At 47.7% G+C, this 19,948-nt stretch overlaps 2 protein-coding genes and 1 long non-coding RNA gene across 5 annotated transcripts in view; 2 read left to right on the top strand and 1 right to left on the bottom strand.

The window, feature by feature from the left end:
* LOC110531894 (coiled-coil domain-containing protein 146) overlaps positions 1 to 19,948 on the bottom strand; it is a 92,527-nt gene that overhangs the window by 65,330 nt on the left and 7,249 nt on the right. For all 3 annotated transcript variants that reach the window (XM_090201136.1, XM_090201135.1, XM_090201137.1), the window contains exons 3-4: positions 3,813 to 3,895; positions 933 to 1,142 (exon numbers count right to left, since the gene is read on the bottom strand). In XM_090201136.1, coding sequence (XP_090057262.1) covers positions 933 to 1,142; positions 3,813 to 3,895 — 293 coding nt within the window. The remainder of the gene's footprint in view (positions 1 to 932; positions 1,143 to 3,812; positions 3,896 to 19,948) is intronic.
* Positions 7,687 to 13,032, top strand: fgl2a (fibrinogen-like 2a). The gene is made up of 3 exons (XM_090201177.1): positions 7,687 to 8,586; positions 11,114 to 11,313; positions 11,678 to 13,032. Exons 1-3 carry the CDS (start codon positions 7,839 to 7,841, stop codon positions 12,182 to 12,184), a joined length of 1,455 nt encoding a protein of 484 aa, XP_090057303.1. The 5' UTR covers positions 7,687 to 7,838; the 3' UTR covers positions 12,185 to 13,032.
* Positions 8,935 to 10,180, top strand: LOC149978182 (uncharacterized). Its single transcript, XR_016486907.1, has 2 exons — positions 8,935 to 9,143; positions 9,312 to 10,180. It is a non-coding gene; the product is annotated as an uncharacterized LOC149978182 (long non-coding RNA).

Genomic DNA, 19,948 nt, shown 5'->3' with positions numbered 1-19,948 from the left:
TAGTTTTTTACACAAGCTTGTTTCATCAGTTGCTAAGCAATGTTCCAATGGCCTCTCCGTGGCCTTTCTAACTGTGTGTGTTGTGCAGAGAGAGGACAGCGGCGTTCTTTTCCGTGCTGTGTTTCGGAGGCGTGCTTGACCTTTCGGACACAAGGACAGGAGTGTTGTTGAGAACAAGTGGAGGAGACTAGTGACACAGCTGGCTACAGCCAGAGGCACACCTAATAATAATGAATCATTGGGTTATATTTGTCCTGTTTCATTATACGCGTGTGTGAAATGGAAATGTGTTTATTGCATATCCCCCTGAGACACCCTCAGAGACTGGGGTCACAGCCAGGGTCAGCCATTATCAACAGCAACCTTGGAGCAATTAGGGTTAAGTGCCTTGTCAAGGGCACAATGGAAGATTTTTCACTTTGTCGCTAAGGGATTCGAACTAGTGACCTTTCAGTTACTGGCCCAACGCTCTTACCCCTGGGCTACATGCCGCACATACCACTTCCAGGACTAACTGGACTAAAGTGGCTCAAGAGCTGGGCATAGCCTTAACCTCAGACAGAGACAGACACAGACAGACAGACACACAGACAGACACAAAGACAGGTAGACACACAGACAGACAGACACACAGAGAGACAGACACACAGAGAGATAGACACACAGAGAGACAGACACACAGACAGACAGACACACAGACAGACAGACACACAGACAGATAGACACACAGAGAGACAGACACACAGACAGACAGACACACAGACAGATAGACACACAGAGAGACAGACACACAGACAGACAGACACACAGACAGATAGACACACAGACACACACAGACAGACAGATAGACACACACACACACACACACACAGACAGACAAACAATCTCTCTCTCTCTCTACGCTAGGCTCTAGTCAGTGTGTGTGTCCTCACCACTCTAGCTGGTAGTTCATCTGGTAGTCCCTCTCCTCTGCCTGTCGCAGGTCGTTGTGGAACTTGAGGAGCTGCTGTCTCATACGGCTGACCTCTGTGTCCGGCCCCTCAGGGAACTGCTCAGCCGTCTCCAGATCTCTCTGCTGGCGCTCCAGCTCTGCTCTGAACCGCTTGGCCTCCTGCAGCAGCCGGATCTCTGACTGCTGAGAGCTGGGGTGGGGAGATGGGAGTCACAGACAGACACAGACAGATCTCTGACTGCTGAGCGCTGGGGTGGGGAGATGGGAGTCACAGACAGATCTCTGACTGCTGAGAGCTGGGGTGGGGAGATGGGAGTCACAGACAGACACAGACAGATCTCTGACTGCAGAGAGCTGGGGTGGGGAGATGGGAGTCACAGACAGACACAGACAGATCTCTGACTGCTGAGAGCTGGGGTGTGGAGATGGGAGTCACAGACAGACACAGACAGATATCTGACTGCTGAGAGCTGGGGTGTGGAGATGGGAGTCACAGACAGACACAGACAGATATCTGACTGCTGAGAGCTGGGGTGTGGAGATGGGAGTCACAGACAGACACAGACAGATCTCTGACTGCTGAGAGCTGGGGTGGGGAGATGGGAGTCACAGACAGACACAGACAGATCTCTGACTGCTGAGAGCTGGGGTGGGGAGATGGGAGTCACAGACAGATCTCTGACTGCTGAGAGCTGGGGTGGGGAGATGGGAGTCACAGACAGATCTCTGACTGCTGAGAGCTGGGGTGGGGAGATGGGAGTCACAGACAGACACAGACAGATCTCTGACTGCTGAGAGCTGGGGTGGGGAGATGGGAGTCACAGACAGATCTCTGACTGCTGAGAGCTGGGGTGGGGAGATGGGAGTCACAGACAGATCTCTGACTGCTGAGAGCTGGGGTGGGGAGATGGGAGTCACAGACAGACACAGACAGGTCTCTGACTGCTGAGAGCTGGGGTGTGGAGATGGGAGTCACAGACAGACACAGGTACTTATGGGTCATATGACAGGGCAGAGATGTGGTCAGCTGGCTCAGCTCATCACCCTCAGGTAGGAGGGGAATCACACAGGTCCTAGTGGCACACAGACACAGATGCTGGTAGGGACCAGACTTTCACCTCAACTAGGCGTCCGAGGGTAGTTATGCACTGAGTCTACAAAACAATAAGAACACCTTCCCAATATTGAGTTTCACCCCCTTTTGCCCTCAGAACAGCCTCAATGTGTCGGGGCATGGACTCTACAAGGTGTCTAAAGAGTTCCACAGGGAGGCTGGCCCATGTGGACTCCAATGCTTCCCACAGTTGTGTCAAATTGGTTGGATGTCCTTTGGGTGCTGGACCATTCTTGATACACACGGGAAACTGTTGAGCTTGAAAAACCCAGCAGCGTTGCAGTTCTCAATACAAACCGGTCCTCCTGGTACCTACTACTAGACCCTGTTCAGAGGCACTTTTTGTGTCTTACCCATTCACCCTCTGAATGGCACACAGACACAATCCATGTCTCAACTGTCTCAAGGCTTAACACTCCTTATTTAAACTGTCTCCTCCCCTCCATCTACACTGATTGAAGTGGATCAATGAGGTATCATATCTTTCACCTGGATTCACCTGTTCAGTCTGTCATGGAAACAATATCATGTTCATAATGTTTTGTATATTCAGTGTATACAGGTACTGATGGGTCATGTTAAACAGGTACTGATGGGTCATGTTAAACAGGTACTGATGGGTCATGTTAAACAGGTACTGATGGGTCATGTTAAACAGGTACTGATGGGTCATTTTAAACAGGTACTGATGGGTCATGTTAAACAGGTACTGATGGGTCATGTTAAACAGGTACTGATGGGTCATGTTAAACAGGTACTGATGGGTCATGTTAAACAGGTACTGATGGGTTATGTTAAACAGGTACTGATGGGTTATGTTAAACAGGTACTGATGGGTCATGTTAAACAGGTACTGATGGGTCATGTTAAACAGGTACTGATGGGTCATGTTAAACAGGTACTGATGGGTTATGTTAAACAGGTACTGATGGGTTATGTTAAACAGGTACTGATGGGTCATGTTAAACAGGTACTGATGGGTCATTTTAAACAGGTACTGATGGGTCATGTTAAACAGGTACTGATGGGTTATGTTAAACAGGTACTGATGGGTCATTTTAAACAGGTACTGATGGGTCATTTTAAACAGGTACTGATGGGTCATGTTAAACAGGTACTGATGGGTCATGTTAAACAGGTACTGATGGGTCATGTTAAACAGGTACTGATGGGTTATGTTAAACAGGTACTGATGGGTCATGTTAAACAGGTACTGATGGGTCATTTTAAACAGGTACTGATGGGTCATGTTAAACAGGTACTGATGGGTTATGTTAAACAGGTACTGATGGGTCATTTTAAACAGGTACTGATGGGTCATTTTAAACAGGTACTGATGGGTCATGTTAAACAGGTACTGATGGGTTATGTTAAACAGGTACTGATGGGTTATGTTAAACAGGTACTGATGGGTCATTTTAAACAGGTACTGATGGGTCATGTTAAACAGGTACTGATGGGTCATTTTAAACAGGTACTGATGGGTTATGTTAAACAGGTACTGATGGGTCATGTTAAACAGGTACTGATGGGTCATTTTAAACAGGTACTGATGGGTACTGATGGGTCATTTTAAACAGGTACTGATGGGTCATGTTAAACAGGTACTGATGGGTCAAGTTAAACAGGTACTGATGGGTCAATAATATGGCACAGGTCCAGTCCAATCCTCATACAGAGTGGCTTGTGTTATCCATGTAAACATGTAAGGAGCGTCTATGGACAGGGAGAGATGAGATCACTTACCTTTTCAAGGTGTCATGGAGCAGGCTGAAACTGGCTTTGAGCTTCGCTGCTTTGGTCCCGCTGATCTTCCCAGTAGAGAACAGCTACGAGAGAACAAAATCCTTCTTTCAATAATCATCTGCCTAAAGCCGTGGACCAGAATCAGCATCTGGGAAGCCATCCATGTTTCTCCATCTGACCACAGAGCGATTAGCTCTCCTTGCACATGTCAAATAAAAACTCAACCACACAGATTAGATGGTTCCAGTGGCTGTAAACAAGTCTGTTGTTTACACCCCCCCCCCCCCACCTCTCTCTAGTGTTTATCACCGTGCCAACGCTACAGAACATCTGTGTTTGCTTCAACTACAAAGGAACAAAAACAGAACTCCACATCCCTAAACGCAATTCAGTTGCTATTCAGCGAGAAAACTCTTTATCCAGCTGATCTTCACAGAGCCAGGCTGATCTTCACAGAGCCAGGCTGATCTTCACAGAGCCAGGCTGACCTTCACAGAGCCAGGCTGATCTTCACAGAGCCAGGCTGATCTTCACAGAGCCAGGCTGATCTTCACAGAGCCAGGCTGATCTTCACAGAGCCAGGCTGACCTTCACAGAGCCAGGCTGATCTTCACAGAGCCAGGCTGATCTTCACAGAGCCAGGCTGATCTTCACAGAGCCAGGCTTATTTTCACAGAGCCAGGCTGATCTTCACAGAGCCAGGCTTATTTTCACAGAGCCAGGCTGATTTTCACAGAGCCAGGCTGATCTTCACAGAGCCAGGCTGATCTTCACAGAGCCAGGCTGTGATGGTTGGAATGATGAAAGACACATCAAACAGCCAACACGTGTGTGCATCACTGATGTTTTAGGTGATTGTCTTAGATCAGAGTGAACTAGCACACTGTGAAACGTTATAATGACTTCCTCTCACCGGAGAGCTACAGCTGGCAGAAAACAACTGATACCTTTGGATTCATCTCATTAGAGTTCATCAGTGTGCTGCAGGTTTACTGGAAAACCCCATGTCATAAAAGGAACATGGAGAATAACGAAGGTATAGAATAATGTATTATTGACCTGGGGCTGGTTGCACACAGTCATACAGGTGTAGAGACACACATAGGACTACAGGTGTAGAGACACACATAGGACTACAGGTATAGATAGGTTGGTACTGTAACTCTGACAGTTCTGTCTGTTAGAGAGGAGATCCAGGCCTGGATGGTACTGTAACCCTGACAGTTCTGTCTGTTAGAGAGGAGATCCAGGCCTGGATGGGACTGTAACTCTGACAGTTCTGTCTGTTAGAGAGGAGGTCCAGGCCTGGATGGTACTGTAACTCTGACAGTTCTGTCTGTTAGAGAGGAGATCCAGGCCTGGATGGTACTGTAACCCTGACAGTTCTGTCTGTTAGAGAGGAGATCCAGGCCTGGATGGGACTGTAACTCTGACAGTTCTGTCTGTTAGAGAGGAGGTCCAGGCCTGGATGGTACTGTAACTCTGACAGTTCTGTCTGTTAGAGAGGAGATCCAGGCCTGGATGGTACTGTAACCCTGACAGTTCTGTCTGTTAGAGAGGAGATCCAGGCCTGGATGGTACTGTAACTCTGACAGTTCTGTCTGTTAGAGAGGAGATCCAGGCCTGGATGGTACTGTAACCCTGACAGTTCTGTCTGTTAGAGAGGAGATCCAGGCCTGGATGGTACTGTAACTCTGACAGTTCTGTCTGTTAGAGAGGAGATCCAGACCTGGATGGTACTGTAACTCTGACAGTTCTGTCTGTTAGAGAGGAGATCCAGGCCTGGATGGTACTGTAACTCTGACAGTTCTGTCTGTTAGAGAGGAGATCCAGGCCTGGATGGTACTGTAACTCTGACAGTTCTGTCTGTTAGAGAGGAGATCCAGGCCTGGATGGTACTGTAACTCTGACAGTTCTGTCTGTTAGAGAGGAGATCCAGGCCTGGATGGTACTGTAACTCTGACAGTTCTGTCTGTTAGAGAGGAGATCCAGGCCTGGATGGTACTGTAACTCTGACAGTTCTGTCTGTTAGAGAGGAGATCCAGGCCTGGATGGTACTGTAACTCTGACAGTTCTGTCTGTTAGAGAGGAGATCCAGACCTGGATGGTACTGTAACTCTGACAGTTCTGTCTGTTAGAGAGGAGATCCAGGCCTGGATGGTACTGTAACTCTGCCCGTTCTGCTCAACCAACATGGAATAGGTTCTACACCTGCATTGCTTGCTGTTTGGGGTTTTAGGCTGGGTTTCTCTGTACAGCACTTTGAGATATTAGCTGATGTAAGAAGGGCTATATAAATACATTTGATTTGATTTGATTTGAATAGGTCAATTATAAGCTCTATGGTTTCCCCTTCCTCAGTAAAAAATAAAGACAGTTTCTCGTTCAGTGGCTGGGAGCCACTTAAAGGAATGGATAGTCAAAAAGTTTCAATTCTCAACAACAACAAAAACAGTTACCATATCAGTTATATAGAGTTCCAGACAGTTACAATATTCATAAGGATGAGTCATGGACAGTAAACTGTTCCATAGATATGGAAGGAATAACAATAACAGTTACCATATCAGTTATATAGAGTTCCAGACAGTTACAATATTCATAAGGATGAGTCATGGACATTAAACTGTTCCATAGATATGGAAGGAATAACAATAACAGTTACCATATCAGTTATATAGAGTTCCAGACAGTTACAATATTCATAAGGATGAGTCATGGACAGTAAACTATTCCATAGATATGGAAGGAATAACAATAACATTTACCATATCAGTTATATAGAGTTCCAGGCAGTTACAATATTCATAAGGATGAGTCATGGACAGTAAACTGTTCCATAGATATGGAAGGAATAACAATAACAGTCACTTTATTCGTAAAGTCAAGTTATTTTCCTGCAGGTGAGGAGGACTCGTTAATGTGTAGCCCGTCTGGCTCAGAGGGACAATACTTCCTGATCACAAGATGGCTGACGTTGACCCATGACCTCCACCACACAGAGCCCTGTGGCACTGCCAGTTTCAGCCTGCTACAGGATTTTGAGCTGTTCTGTTTATCTTTCAGGGCTCTAGAGTCATCTCACCTTTGACCCAAAACTAAGGTGTATCACGTGAGTTTCAATAGAGGGTTTGAATTGCAAATATTGCATCACTTTCAATATGACTAATCCTGAATGAAACACCTTACTGTGTTTCATTCAATATGACTTCCAGCCTGTGAAGAGCTATAGCCCACTTTACAGGAATCCCACAACCCACCACAAAGTCCATCAGTAGGAAAAGTGAACAACTCATCGTGGCAGAGAGAAGATGCTCTGTATACCACAGTTGTGGTGATGTCATATTCATACATTGAATGGCAACGAGACCAGAGTTAAGAAGGAAAGAGACACATTGGTGTTGATCCACAGCAACACTGAGATTGGAGTTTGGAGATGAAACAAGTGCACTGTAGGACCATAGCCTTTCTCTCTGTTCAGGTGATTCTAGTATCAACCCTCTAAGACCCTCAAACCGACCACTTCTACCACTTCATAAAGGGCTTAGTGTTCTAGTTCAGGATAAATATCCAAGAACACAAAACAGCAAAACAACAAGAGGGGGAAAACCTACAGGAGAGAATCTTAATTCCATTGTACTGACTCACTTCCATTGTACTGACTCAGGAGAGAATGTTAATTCCTTTGTACTGACTCACTTGTCTGTTCAGGGAAATGGGCTGACTTCTAAAGGACTGCAGCTCAGTCAGAACTCTGCATTCCTACTCTCTCTTTAAATGGTTGACTTTGCTGCTGGTATGGAGTGGTGGAATTACGCAACACAGCCCCTCCCACCCCTCCCTCCCTCCCTCCCTCCCCTGATATTAATGACACAACTATCTCAGGCAGGAGGCAGTCTCCTGCGCTCACTCTCCTGCAGGCTGCTCTCTCACGCCGCTCTCGCTCTCTCTGACTGCGTAGCTGAGAAACACACACTCACTCACTCACTCACTGACACGCACACACACTCAGTCAAAACACACACCATGAGGCTGTTTGTGCTGTGTGTTGTGGCCTCCACCACTCTTCTGCTGGCAGTCCCATGGAGCTCCGCAGCAGAGCCAGGAGACAGAGCCCAGAGATGGGATAAGGTTCAGGATAAGGCTGCTACAGGAGAGGTTTCAGGGGGCTGCCCTGTGAGGATGAAGCCTTCTGGCCAGTGTGGAGAAGAGGACGACTGCCCCTACCAGATCACCCTGCCTCCACTGACCATCCAGCTGCCCAAGCAGTTCAGGATGCTGGAGAAGACCATGAAGGAGCTGCAGAGCCTGAAGGAGACGGTGAACCGGCTGAAGAGGGACTGTCAGGAGTGTCGGCAGCAGGCTGACCAGAGCCTGCAGAGGGACAGCGGGGAGGCAGCAGGGGGTCCCGCTACGGGACCAGGGTTTCTGGAAATACAGTCTAGCACCAGTAAGGAGGAACGAGGAGACGGGGGAACCAACACAGGGCCTGATGGGGATGGCATTGGCACCGGTTCTGGTACTGGCAAAGGCACCGTCTCTACCGGCGGTTCTGTGTTTGAGATGCAGGTGAAGATGAACAAGATGTCCAACAGCCTGCGTAACGCACGGGGACAGATCACGGCTCTGCAGGGCCGTCTAGAGGAACTAAGCCTGATCAACATGAGGAACGTGGAGGCCATCGTGGACAGCAAGGTGGAGAACATCACTGGAGTGATCAACAAGCTCAGTAACAACTGTAACCACCAGTGTGCCGTCCAGCAAACTCCTCAGTGTACGTCTATTTACTCTCTTTAATTAACCAAATAGGTTCTTGACAATTTGACAGGAAAATTCTGTATAACCTTTAAGTGATTTACAAAACGCTCTGTTATTACTAAACTATAATTTTTCTGTAAAGTGCAGAACTTCCCTCAGTGTGAGTGTTATTGAAAATAGCCCCCCCTGTTCTCTTATAGAAGCTCCTCTAGTCTCTTGTTATTGCTAACCTATTGTTCTCCTCTAAGCATCAGCCAGACAGACTTATTATAAAACCAGGCTTTCATGCACTGCATGCAGTAATGTACAGTATGCCAGCCCTCTGTACTGAGTGTGAGTACTCTGCTGTATCAGTACTGTACAGTATGCCAGCCCTCTGTACTGAGTGTGAGTACTCTGCCGTATCAAAAGGAGAGTTGCAGGTTTAACTCCAGATCATCACCCTTTCTTTATGCACGGTCCTAGACTAACACTGCTACTGTACCAGGGAATTACATTGTTTCATCACACTTTATCTTTCAAAACTCATTGGGATATTCTGAGTGTGAGAGATTCTGATATTTTGAGTGTGAGGTACTCTGATATTTTGAGTGTGAGATATTCTGATATTTTGGGTGTGAGATATTCTGATATTTTGAGTGTGAGATACTCTGATATTTTGAGTGTGAGATATTCTGATATTTTGGGTGTGAGATATTCTGATATTTTGAGTGTGAGATATTCTGATATTTTGAGTGTGAGGTATTCTGATATTTTGAGTGTGGGACACTGATATTTTGAGTGTGGGATATTCTGATATTTTGAGTGTGGGATATTCTGATATTTTGAGTGTGTGATACTCTGATATTTTGAGTGTGGGATACTCTGATATTTTGAGTGTGGGATACTCTGATATTTTGAGTGTGAGATATTCTGACATTTTGAGTGTGTGATACTCTGATATTTTGAGTGTGAGATATTCTGATATTTTGAGTGTGTGATACTCTGATATTTTGAGTGTGAGATATTCTGACATTTTGAGTGTGTGTTACACAGTGTTAACGTCATGGTGTAAACAGCTACCTCCTTTATTACACTTGCCAACAAGATGATGCAATGTGTTGCATTCCGACAGTTGGTCATGGTGAGATCAGAACACTATGTAGAAGTACTTGTCTTAGATTAATCTGTCATGTTTCGTATAAGAGCTCTGCAAATGACTCTGGATAGCTTGACAAGATAATGTCAGAAGTGATTCATGTAAAGATTATGGAGAAACAGGCAATATAAAGTGTTTTCAGTAAGAGTCGGGAGCATCCAGTATCAAAGTGCAGTAGTGCTTGTAGGTTCTGTTGTTGACACAGCCTTCTTTCTACTGGCTACGTTTCTATCTTGATATGAGAAACTCTCTGTCGGCTCAACGACAACAGAACGTCAGCAGTCAGACATCTCACAATCTCAGCTCTGTAACGGATCATTAAGCCCCAATTCACAGTTAAACTAAACAGTGTGCTTCCTGTCTCTGATTGGATTTGAAGGTGTTCGCGGACATACATCGAGGGAGTCGACCTTCGGATCATTTAACTGAATCATGTTCTCGATTCATTTATAAACACTTTTATTAAGCTTCATCTAATGTCCCAAGCCTTGTTCTGTAGGAATTAAAGGAACTGTTTGCCTGTAATGTGAGAATGCACAAGCTTTTCACTGGGACGATGTTACTTCCAGATGAGGGTTTTATGTCTCTGCATACTTCCTTGATAATACAGCTGCTCTTCTGTTGCTGTCAATCCCCTTTATCAGTCTGCATGGCTGTCTGTCCATCTGTCTGGCGGACTGTTATATTTGGGTCAGTCACAGCCTGGCGCCCATATTCTGAGAACCACTAATACTATCACATATGGGCAGACTTTGATAGGAGTACTGCCCACAGGGGGGAGATACAGAGACACACACACACTCACACACACGCACAAACAGCCTGCTCTGTCCTCTTCTGTGCTCTGCTAACTCAACTCCTCTCTCATGCTTCCTAGGCTCCTATCCTGAGCAGTCGACTGGCGTCACTTTCCAAAACTCAGGGTCTCTAAGCTCCAAAAGTGTCTGTCAGGATGCATTATCATCACACACACAGAGTGGGGACTGGCAGGCTCTCCAGCAGCCTTGGTTAATCCCATTTGACACGTTCCCACGTTTTGACAAGGCTGTCCTCCCCTTATATGAAAACAGTGACACCGTGGCTCAATTCGCTCAGTCAGCTCTGGGGCTGAAAGTCAGGAACATTCTGGGGCTGAAAGTCAGGAACATTCCATGCAATGGCTGCTGGGTTGTGAGAGGCTTGTGCTTTGAGGGAAACAGTGTTTTCTTTACTCCTCGGACACTGACCGTTGCCTCTCTCTCCCTCCCCCTGCCCTGTCTCTCTCTCTCTCTCCCTCCCCCTGCCCTGTCTCTCTCTGTCTCTCTCTCCCTTCCCCTGCCCTGTCTCTCTCTGTCTCTCTCCCTCCCCCTGCCCTGTCTCTCTCTCTCTCTCTCCCTCCCCCTGCCCTGTCTCTCTCTCACAACAGTCATCATCGCTCCCAAGGACTGCTCTGACTACAACATGCTAAAGGAGAGGAGGAACGGCGTCTACCAGGTCACGCCAGACCCCAGGAACGGCACGTTCCAGGTCTACTGCGACATGGAGTCGTTCGGCGGCGGCTGGACCCTGGTGCAGCAGCGCCTCAATGGCACCGTCAGCTTCAACCGCTCCTGGGCTGAGTACAAGGTTAATAAACCCATTTGACAAAACTCTGTGACAGACCGTGGTCAGTAACATTCCATGTAATGGCCTGCTGGCCTGTGAGAATCAGGGAAAACATGAGGCTGTGTCCCAAATGTCACCCTATTCCCTATATAGTGCACTACCTTTGACCAGGCACTATGTAGGGAATAGGGTGCCATTTGGGACAGATTTGACTCCTCTGACACAGACCTTTACATTTTTTTCTCTCTCTCCCCCTGCCCTTGCCCTCTCTCTCTCTCTGTCTCTCTATCTCTCTCTCCCTGCCCTTGCCCTCTCTCTCTCTCTCTGTCTCTCTCTCTCTCTCTCCCTGCCATTGCCCTCTCTCTCTCTGTCTCTCTCTCTCTAGGGGGGATTTGGTGACCCCCGGGGAGAGTTCTGGTTGGGCAACGACCGCATCCACCTCCTGACCAAGGCCAAGGACATGGTTCTGCGCATCGAACTGGAGGACTTCCAAGGGGTGCGGGAGTATGCCAAGTTCGACCAGTTCTACGTAGCCAACGAATTCCTGAGGTATCGCCTCTCCATCAGCGGGTACAGTGGCACGGCCGGCAACGCGCTGCACATGAACCAGCACTTCAACCACGACCAGAAGTTCTTCACCACGCCAGACAGGGACAACGACATGTACCCGTCAGGGAACTGCGGCGCGTACTACAGCTCTGGCTGGTGGTTTGACGCCTGCATGTCAGCCAATCTCAATGGGAAATACTACCACAAGAGATACAAGGGCGTGAGGAACGGCATCTTCTGGGGAACATGGCACAACATGTCTAGTGAAGCATACCCCACCAACTACAGGCAGGCCTTCAAGACGGTCAAAATGATGATACGGCCAAAGAACTACGCTCCGTAAAGGAAAGAGGCATGAGAACGGAAACGACCGGAAAGATCAGAAATACTTTTTTCTTCTTGACTTTCTGCTCCTTTGACCTTTCTGCCTCCCACTGTCAAGTTTAACCACATGGTTCAGAGACAGTCTGAGACACCTGGGTTCCCTGGAATAAAACAGCAATGAAATCTTCAAAAGGTTGGAAAAGTCTCCACCGAAGACAAACGTATGATATCACAGTCATAGGAAATGTCTGGCTATCGGTCAAACAACATACTATGGACCATGTGCCACTGAACTAACAACAGCAACAAAATGGAGTCAGATATGTTTGCTTTCTGCAGAATAATTACATTGGTTGACTGCAGGCACTGCAACTGTTTCCAGACATCTGTAACTCCATTGTCTGTATAATACTGCCACCTAGCGTTATGTCATTGCATTGCATCCTCATCTAGACAGGCTAAGCAGCATGGAAACTAAAGGCCCCAAGTTCAAGGAGGAAATGTACAGTATTTATTTTTGAAAGTATGATTGATAGCTTTTACATAACTAATATATGGACTGTATGTTCATGCAGTACACAGTGATTGCCTAAGATGAGTAGCCCAAAAAGTATTGTACTCGGAATAAAAAGCATTGTATTGGGGTTGAGAAGTTGACCACAGAGAAGTTTAAAACTAAAAGATGGAGTATTTCGGCTTGTATGAAAAGGTTTAAAGTGTAGGTATATTTGAATAGAATAATTGATTATGTAGCTTGATGTATAGAACTGTATGTACACTAGACGTTTTTTCGTTCACCTTCTATTGTCCTATTCAAAAAAGTATTTACTTTTTATATAAAAACATGAATAAACTTTTTACAGATTTGCACCGAGTACTGAATGTTTTGTTATCCATATCCCGCATGAAACACAGCAGGCAAATAGCCCTGACCCAGCCTATATCTGTCAACCATCAGCAGGCAAATAGCCCTGACCCAGCCTATATCTGTCAACCATCAGCAGGCAAATAGCCCTGACCCAGCCTATATCTGTCAACCATCAGCAGGCAAATAGCCCTGACCCAGCCTATATCTGTCAACCATCAGCAGGCAAATAGCCCTGACCCAGCCTATATCTGTCAACCATCAGCAGGCAAATAGACCTGACCCAGCCTATATCTGTCAACCATCAGTGGGCAAATACACCTGACCCAGCCTATATCTGCCAACCATCAACAGGCAAATAGCCCTGACCCAGCCTATATCTGTCAACCATCAGCAGGCAAATAGACCTGACCCAGCCTATATCTGCCAACCATCAACAGGCAAATAGCCCTGACCCAGCCTATATCTGTCAACCATCAGCAGGCAAATAGACCTGACCCAGCCTATATCTGTCAACCATCAGCAGGCAAATAGACCTGACCTAGCCTATAAATGTCAACCATCAACAGGCAAATAGCCCTGACCTAGCCTACATCTGTCAACCATCAGCAGGCAAATAGCCCTGACCCAGCCTATATCTGTCAACCATCAGCAGGCAAATAGCCCTGACCCAGACTATATTTGCCAACCATCAGCAGATAAATAGACCTGACCCAGCCTATATCTGCCAACCATCAGCAGGCAAATAGACCTGACCCAGCCTATATCTGTCAACCATCAGCAGGCAAATAGCCCTGACCTAGCATATATATGTCAACCATCAGCAGGCAAATAGACCTGACCCAGCCTATATCTGCTAACCATCAGCAGGCAAATAGACCTGACCCAGCCTATATCTGTCAACCATCAGCAGGCAAATAGACCTGACCCAGCCTATATCTGTAAACCATCAGCAGGCAAATAGCCCTGACCCAGCCTATATCTGTCAACCATCAGCAGGCAAATAGCCCTGACCCAGCCTATATCTGTCAACCATCAGCAGGCAAATAGCCCTGACCCAGCCTATATCTGTCAACCATCAGCAGGCAAATAGCCCTGACCCAGCCTATATCTGCCAACCATCAGCAGGCAAATAGCCCTGACCCAGCCTATATCTGTCAACCATCAGCAGGCAAATAGCCCTGACCCAGCCTATATCTGTCAACCATCAGCAGGCAAATAGCCATGAACCAGCCTATATCTGCCAACCATCAGCAGACAAATAGCCCTGACCCAGCCTATATTTGCCAACCATCAGCAGGCAAATAGCCCTGGCCCAGCCTATATCTGCCAACCATTAGCAGGCAAAAAGACCTGACCCAGCCTATATCTGCCAACCATCAACAGGCAAATAGACCTGACCCAGCCTATATCTGTCAACCATCAGCAGGCAAATAGACCTGAACCAGCCTATATCTGTCAACCATCAGCAGGCAAATAGACCTGACCCAGCCTATATCTGCCAACCATCAGCAGGCAAATAGACCTGACCCAGCCTATATCTGTCAACCATCAGCAGGCAAATAGCCCTGACCCAGCCTATATCTGCCAACCATCAGCAGGCAAATAGACCTGACACAGCCTATATCGGCCAACCATCAGCAGGCAAATAGACCTGACCCAGCCTATATCTAATAACCATCAGCAGGCAAATAGACCTGACCCAGCCTATATCTGTCAACCATCAGCAGGCAAATATACCTGACCCAGCCTATATCTGTCAACCATCAGCAGGCAAATAGACCTGACCCAGCCTATATCTGTCAACTATCAGCAGGCAAATAGCCCCGACCCAGCCTATATCTGCCAACCATCAACAGGCAAATAGCCCTGACCCAGCCTATATCTGTCAACCATCAGCAGGCAAATAGCCCTGACCCAGCCTATATCTGCCAACCATCAGCAGGCAAATAGCCCTGACCCAGCCTATATCTGTCAACCATCAGCATGCAAATAGACCTGACCTAGCCTATATCTGTCAACCATCAACAGGCAAATAGCTCTGACCTAGCCTATATCTGTCAACCATCAGCAGGCAAATAGCCCTGACCCAGCCTATATCTGTCAACCATCAGCAGGCAAATAGCCCTGACCCAGCCTATATCTGCCAACCATCAGCAGACAAATAGACCTGACCCAGCCTATATCTGCCAACCATCAGCAGGCAAATAGACCTGACCCAGCCTATATCTGTCAACCATCAGCAGGCAAATAGCCCTGACCTAGCATTTATATGTCAACCATCAGCAGGCAAATAGACCTGACCCAGCCTATATCTGCTAACCATCAGCAGGCAAATAGACCTGACCCAGCCTATATCTGTCAACCATCAGCAGGCAAATAGCCCTGACCCAGCCTATATCTGCCAACCATCAGCAGGCAAATAGACCTGACCCAGCCTATATCTGCCAACCATCAGCAGGCAAATAGCCCTGACCCAGCCTATATCTGCCAACCATCAACAGGCAAATAGCCCTGACCCAGCCTATATCTGTCAACCATCAACAGGCAAATAGACCTGACCCAGCCTATATCTGTCAACCATCAGCAGGCAAATAGACCTGACCCAGCCTATATCTGTCAACCATCAACAGGCAAATAGCCCTGACCCAGCCTATATCTGTCAACCATCAGCAGGCAAATAGCCCTGAACCAGCCTATATCTGTCAACTATCAGCAGGCAAATAGCCCTGACCCAGCCTATATCTGTCAACCATCAGCAGGCAAATAGCCATGAACCAGCCTATATCTGCCAACCATCAGCAGACAAATAGCCCTGACCCAGCCTATATTTGCCAACCATCAGCAGGCAAATAGCCCTGGCCCAGCCTATATCTGCCAACCATCAGCAGGCAAAAAGACCTGACCCAGCCTATATCTGCCAACCATCAGCAGGCAAATAGACCTGACCCAGCCTATATCTGTCAACCATCAGCAGGCAAATATACCTGACCGAGCCTGTATCAGTCAACCATCAGCAGGCAAATAGACCTGACCCAGCCTATATCTGCCAACCATCAGCAGGCAAATAGACCTGACCCAGCCTATATCTGTCAACCATCAGCAGGCAAATAGCCCTGACCCAGCCTATATCTGCCAACCATCAGCAGGCAAATAGACCTGACACAGCCTATATCGGCCAACCATCAGCAGGCAAATAGACCTGACCCAGCCTATATCTAATAACCATCAGCAGGCAAATAGACCTGACCCAGCCTATATCTGTCAACCATCAGCAGGCAAATATACCTGACCCAGCCTATATCTGTCAACCATCAGCAGACAAATAGCCCTGACCCAGCCTATATCTGCCAACCATCAGCAGGCAAATAGCCCCGACCCAGCCTATATCTGCCAACCATCAACAGGCAAATAGCCCTGACCCAGCCTATATCTGTCAACCATCAGCAGGCAAATAGCCCTGACCCAGCCTATATCTGCCAACCATCAGCAGGCAAATAGCCCTGACCCAGCCTATATCTGTCAACCATCAGCATGCAAATAGACCTGACCTAGCCTATATCTGTCAACCATCAACAGGCAAATAGCTCTGACCTAGCCTATATCTGTCAACCATCAGCAGGCAAATAGCCCTGACCCAGCCTATATCTGCCAACCATCAGCAGGCAAATAGCCCTGACCCAGCCTATATCTGCCAACCATCAGCAGGCAAATAGCCCTGACCCAGCCTATATCTGTCAACCATCAGCAGGCAAATAGCCCTGACCCAGCCTATATCTGTCAACCATCAGCAGGCAAATAGCCCCGACCCAGCCTATATCTGCCAACCATCAACAGGCAAATAGCCCTGACCCAGCCTATATCTGTCAACCATCAGCAGGCAAATAGCCCTGACCCAGCCTATATCTGCCAACCATCAGCAGGCAAATAGCCCTGACCCAGCCTATATCTGTCAACCATCAGCATGCAAATAGACCTGACCTAGCCTATATCTGTCAACCATCAACAGGCAAATAGCTCTGACCTAGCCTATATCTGTCAACCATCAGCAGGCAAATAGCCCTGACCCAGCCTATATCTGTCAACCATCAGCAGGCAAATAGCCCTGACCCAGCCTATATCTGCCAACCATCAGCAGACAAATAGACCTGACCCAGCCTATATCTGCCAACCATCAGCAGGCAAATAGACCTGACCCAGCCTATATCTGTCAACCATCAGCAGGCAAATAGCCCTGACCTAGCATTTATATGTCAACCATCAGCAGGCAAATAGACCTGACCCAGCCTATATCTGCTAACCATCAGCAGGCAAATAGACCTGACCCAGCCTATATCTGTCAACCATCAGCAGGCAAATAGCCCTGACCCAGCCTATATCTGCCAACCATCAGCAGGCAAATAGACCTGACCCAGCCTATATCTGTCAACCATCAGCAGGCAAATAGCCCTGACCGAGCCTGTATCAGTCAACCATCAGCAGGCAAATAGCCCTGACCCAGCCTATATCTGTCAACCATCAGCAGGCAAATAGCCCTGACCTAACCTATATCTGCCAACCATCAGCAGGCAAATAGCCCTGACCCAGCCTATATCTGTCAACCATCAGCAGGCAAATAGACCTGACCCAGCCTATATCTGCCAACCATCAGCAGGCAAATAGCCCTGACCCAGCCTGTATCAGTCAACCATCAGCAGGCAAATAGCCCTGACCCAGCCTATATCTGTCAACCATCAGCAGGCATATAGCCCTGAACCAGCCTATATCTGCCAACCATCAGCAGGCAAATAGCCCTGACCCAGCCTATATTTGCCAACCATCAGCAGGCAAATAGCCCTGGCCCAGCCTATATCTGCCAACCATCAGCAGGCAAATAGACCTGACCCAGCCTATATCTGTCAACCATCAGCAGGCAAATAGCCCTGACCTAGCATTTATATGTCAACCATCAGCAGGCAAATAGACCTGACCCAGCCTATATCTGCTAACCATCAGCAGGCAAATAGACCTGACCCAGCCTATATCTGTCAACCATCAGCAGGCAAATAGCCCTGACCCAGCCTATATCTGCCAACCATCAGCAGGCAAATAGCCCTGACCCAGCCTATATCTGCCAACCATCAGCAGGCAAATAGCCCTGACCCAGCCTATATCTGCCAACCATCAGCAGGCAAATAGCCCTGACCCAGCCTATATCTGTCAACCATCAGCAGGCAAATAGCCCTGACCCAGCCTATATCTGTCAACCATCAGCAGGCAAATAGACCTGACCACGCCTATATCTGTCAACCATCAACAGGCAAATAGCCCTGACCCAGCCTATATCTGTCAACCATCAGCAGGCAAATAGCCCTGAACCAGCCTATATCTGCCAACCATCAGCAGGCAAATAGCCCTGACCGAACCTATATCTGCCAACCATCAGCAGGCAAATAGCCCTGACCCAGCCTATATCTGTCAACCATCAGCAGGCAAATAGACCTGACCTCGCCTAATCTGTCAACCATCAACAGGCAAATAGCCCTGACCCAGCCTATATCTGCCAACCATCAGCAGGCAAATAGACCTGACACAGCCTATATCTGCCAACCATCAGCAGGCAAATAGCCCTGACCCAGCCTATATCTGCCAACCATCAGCAGGCAAATAGACCTGACACAGCCTATATCTGCCAACCATCAGCAGGCAAATAGCCCTGACCCAGCCTATATCTGCCAACCATCAGCAGGCAAATAGCCCTGACCCAGCCTATATCTGTCAACCATCAGCAGGCAAATAGACCTGACCACGCCTATATCTGTCAACCATCAACAGGCAAATAGCCCTGACCCAGCCTATATCTGTCAACCATCAGCAGGCAAATAGCCCTGAACCAGCCTATATCTGCCAACCATCAGCAGGCAAATAGCCCTGACCGAACCTATATCTGCCAACCATCAGCAGGCAAATAGCCCTGACCCAGCCTATATCTGTCAACCATCAGCAGGCAAATAGACCTGACCTCGCCTAATCTGTCAACCATCAACAGGCAAATATCCCTGACCCAGCCTATATCTGCCAACCATCAGCAGGCAAATAGACCTGACACAGCCTATATCGGCCAACCATCAGCAGGCAAATAGACCTGACCCAGCCTATATCTAATAACCATCAGCAGGCAAATAGACCTGACCCAGCCTATATCTGTCAACCATCAGCAGGCAAATATACCTGACCCAGCCTATATCTGTCAACCATCAGCAGGCAAATAGACCTGACCCAGCCTATATCTGTCAACTATCAGCAGGCAAATAGCCCCGACCCAGCCTATATCTGCCAACCATCAACAGGCAAATAGCCCTGACCCAGCCTATATCTGTCAACCATCAGCAGGCAAATAGCCCTGACCCAGCCTATATCTGCCAACCATCAGCAGGCAAATAGCCCTGACCCAGCCTATATCTGTCAACCATCAGCATGCAAATAGACCTGACCTAGCCTATATCTGTCAACCATCAACAGGCAAATAGCTCTGACCTAGCCTATATCTGTCAACCATCAGCAGGCAAATAGCCCTGACCCAGCCTATATCTGTCAACCATCAGCAGGCAAATAGCCCTGACCCAGCCTATATCTGCCAACCATCAGCAGACAAATAGACCTGACCCAGCCTATATCTGCCAACCATCAGCAGGCAAATAGACCTGACCCAGCCTATATCTGTCAACCATCAGCAGGCAAATAGCCCTGACCTAGCATTTATATGTCAACCATCAGCAGGCAAATAGACCTGACCCAGCCTATATCTGCTAACCATCAGCAGGCAAATAGACCTGACCCAGCCTATATCTGTCAACCATCAGCAGGCAAATAGCCCTGACCCAGCCTATATCTGCCAACCATCAGCAGGCAAATAGACCTGACCCAGCCTATATCTGC

Source organism: Oncorhynchus mykiss, chromosome 15 (assembly GCF_057628025.1).
Source record: "Oncorhynchus mykiss isolate SJ-2025 chromosome 15, ASM5762802v1, whole genome shotgun sequence".
In the NCBI taxonomy this organism is placed as follows: domain Eukaryota; kingdom Metazoa; phylum Chordata; class Actinopteri; order Salmoniformes; family Salmonidae; genus Oncorhynchus; species Oncorhynchus mykiss.
The sequence above is the reverse complement of the archived record's forward strand: the minus strand, read 5'-3'. Positions and strand labels throughout refer to the sequence as shown.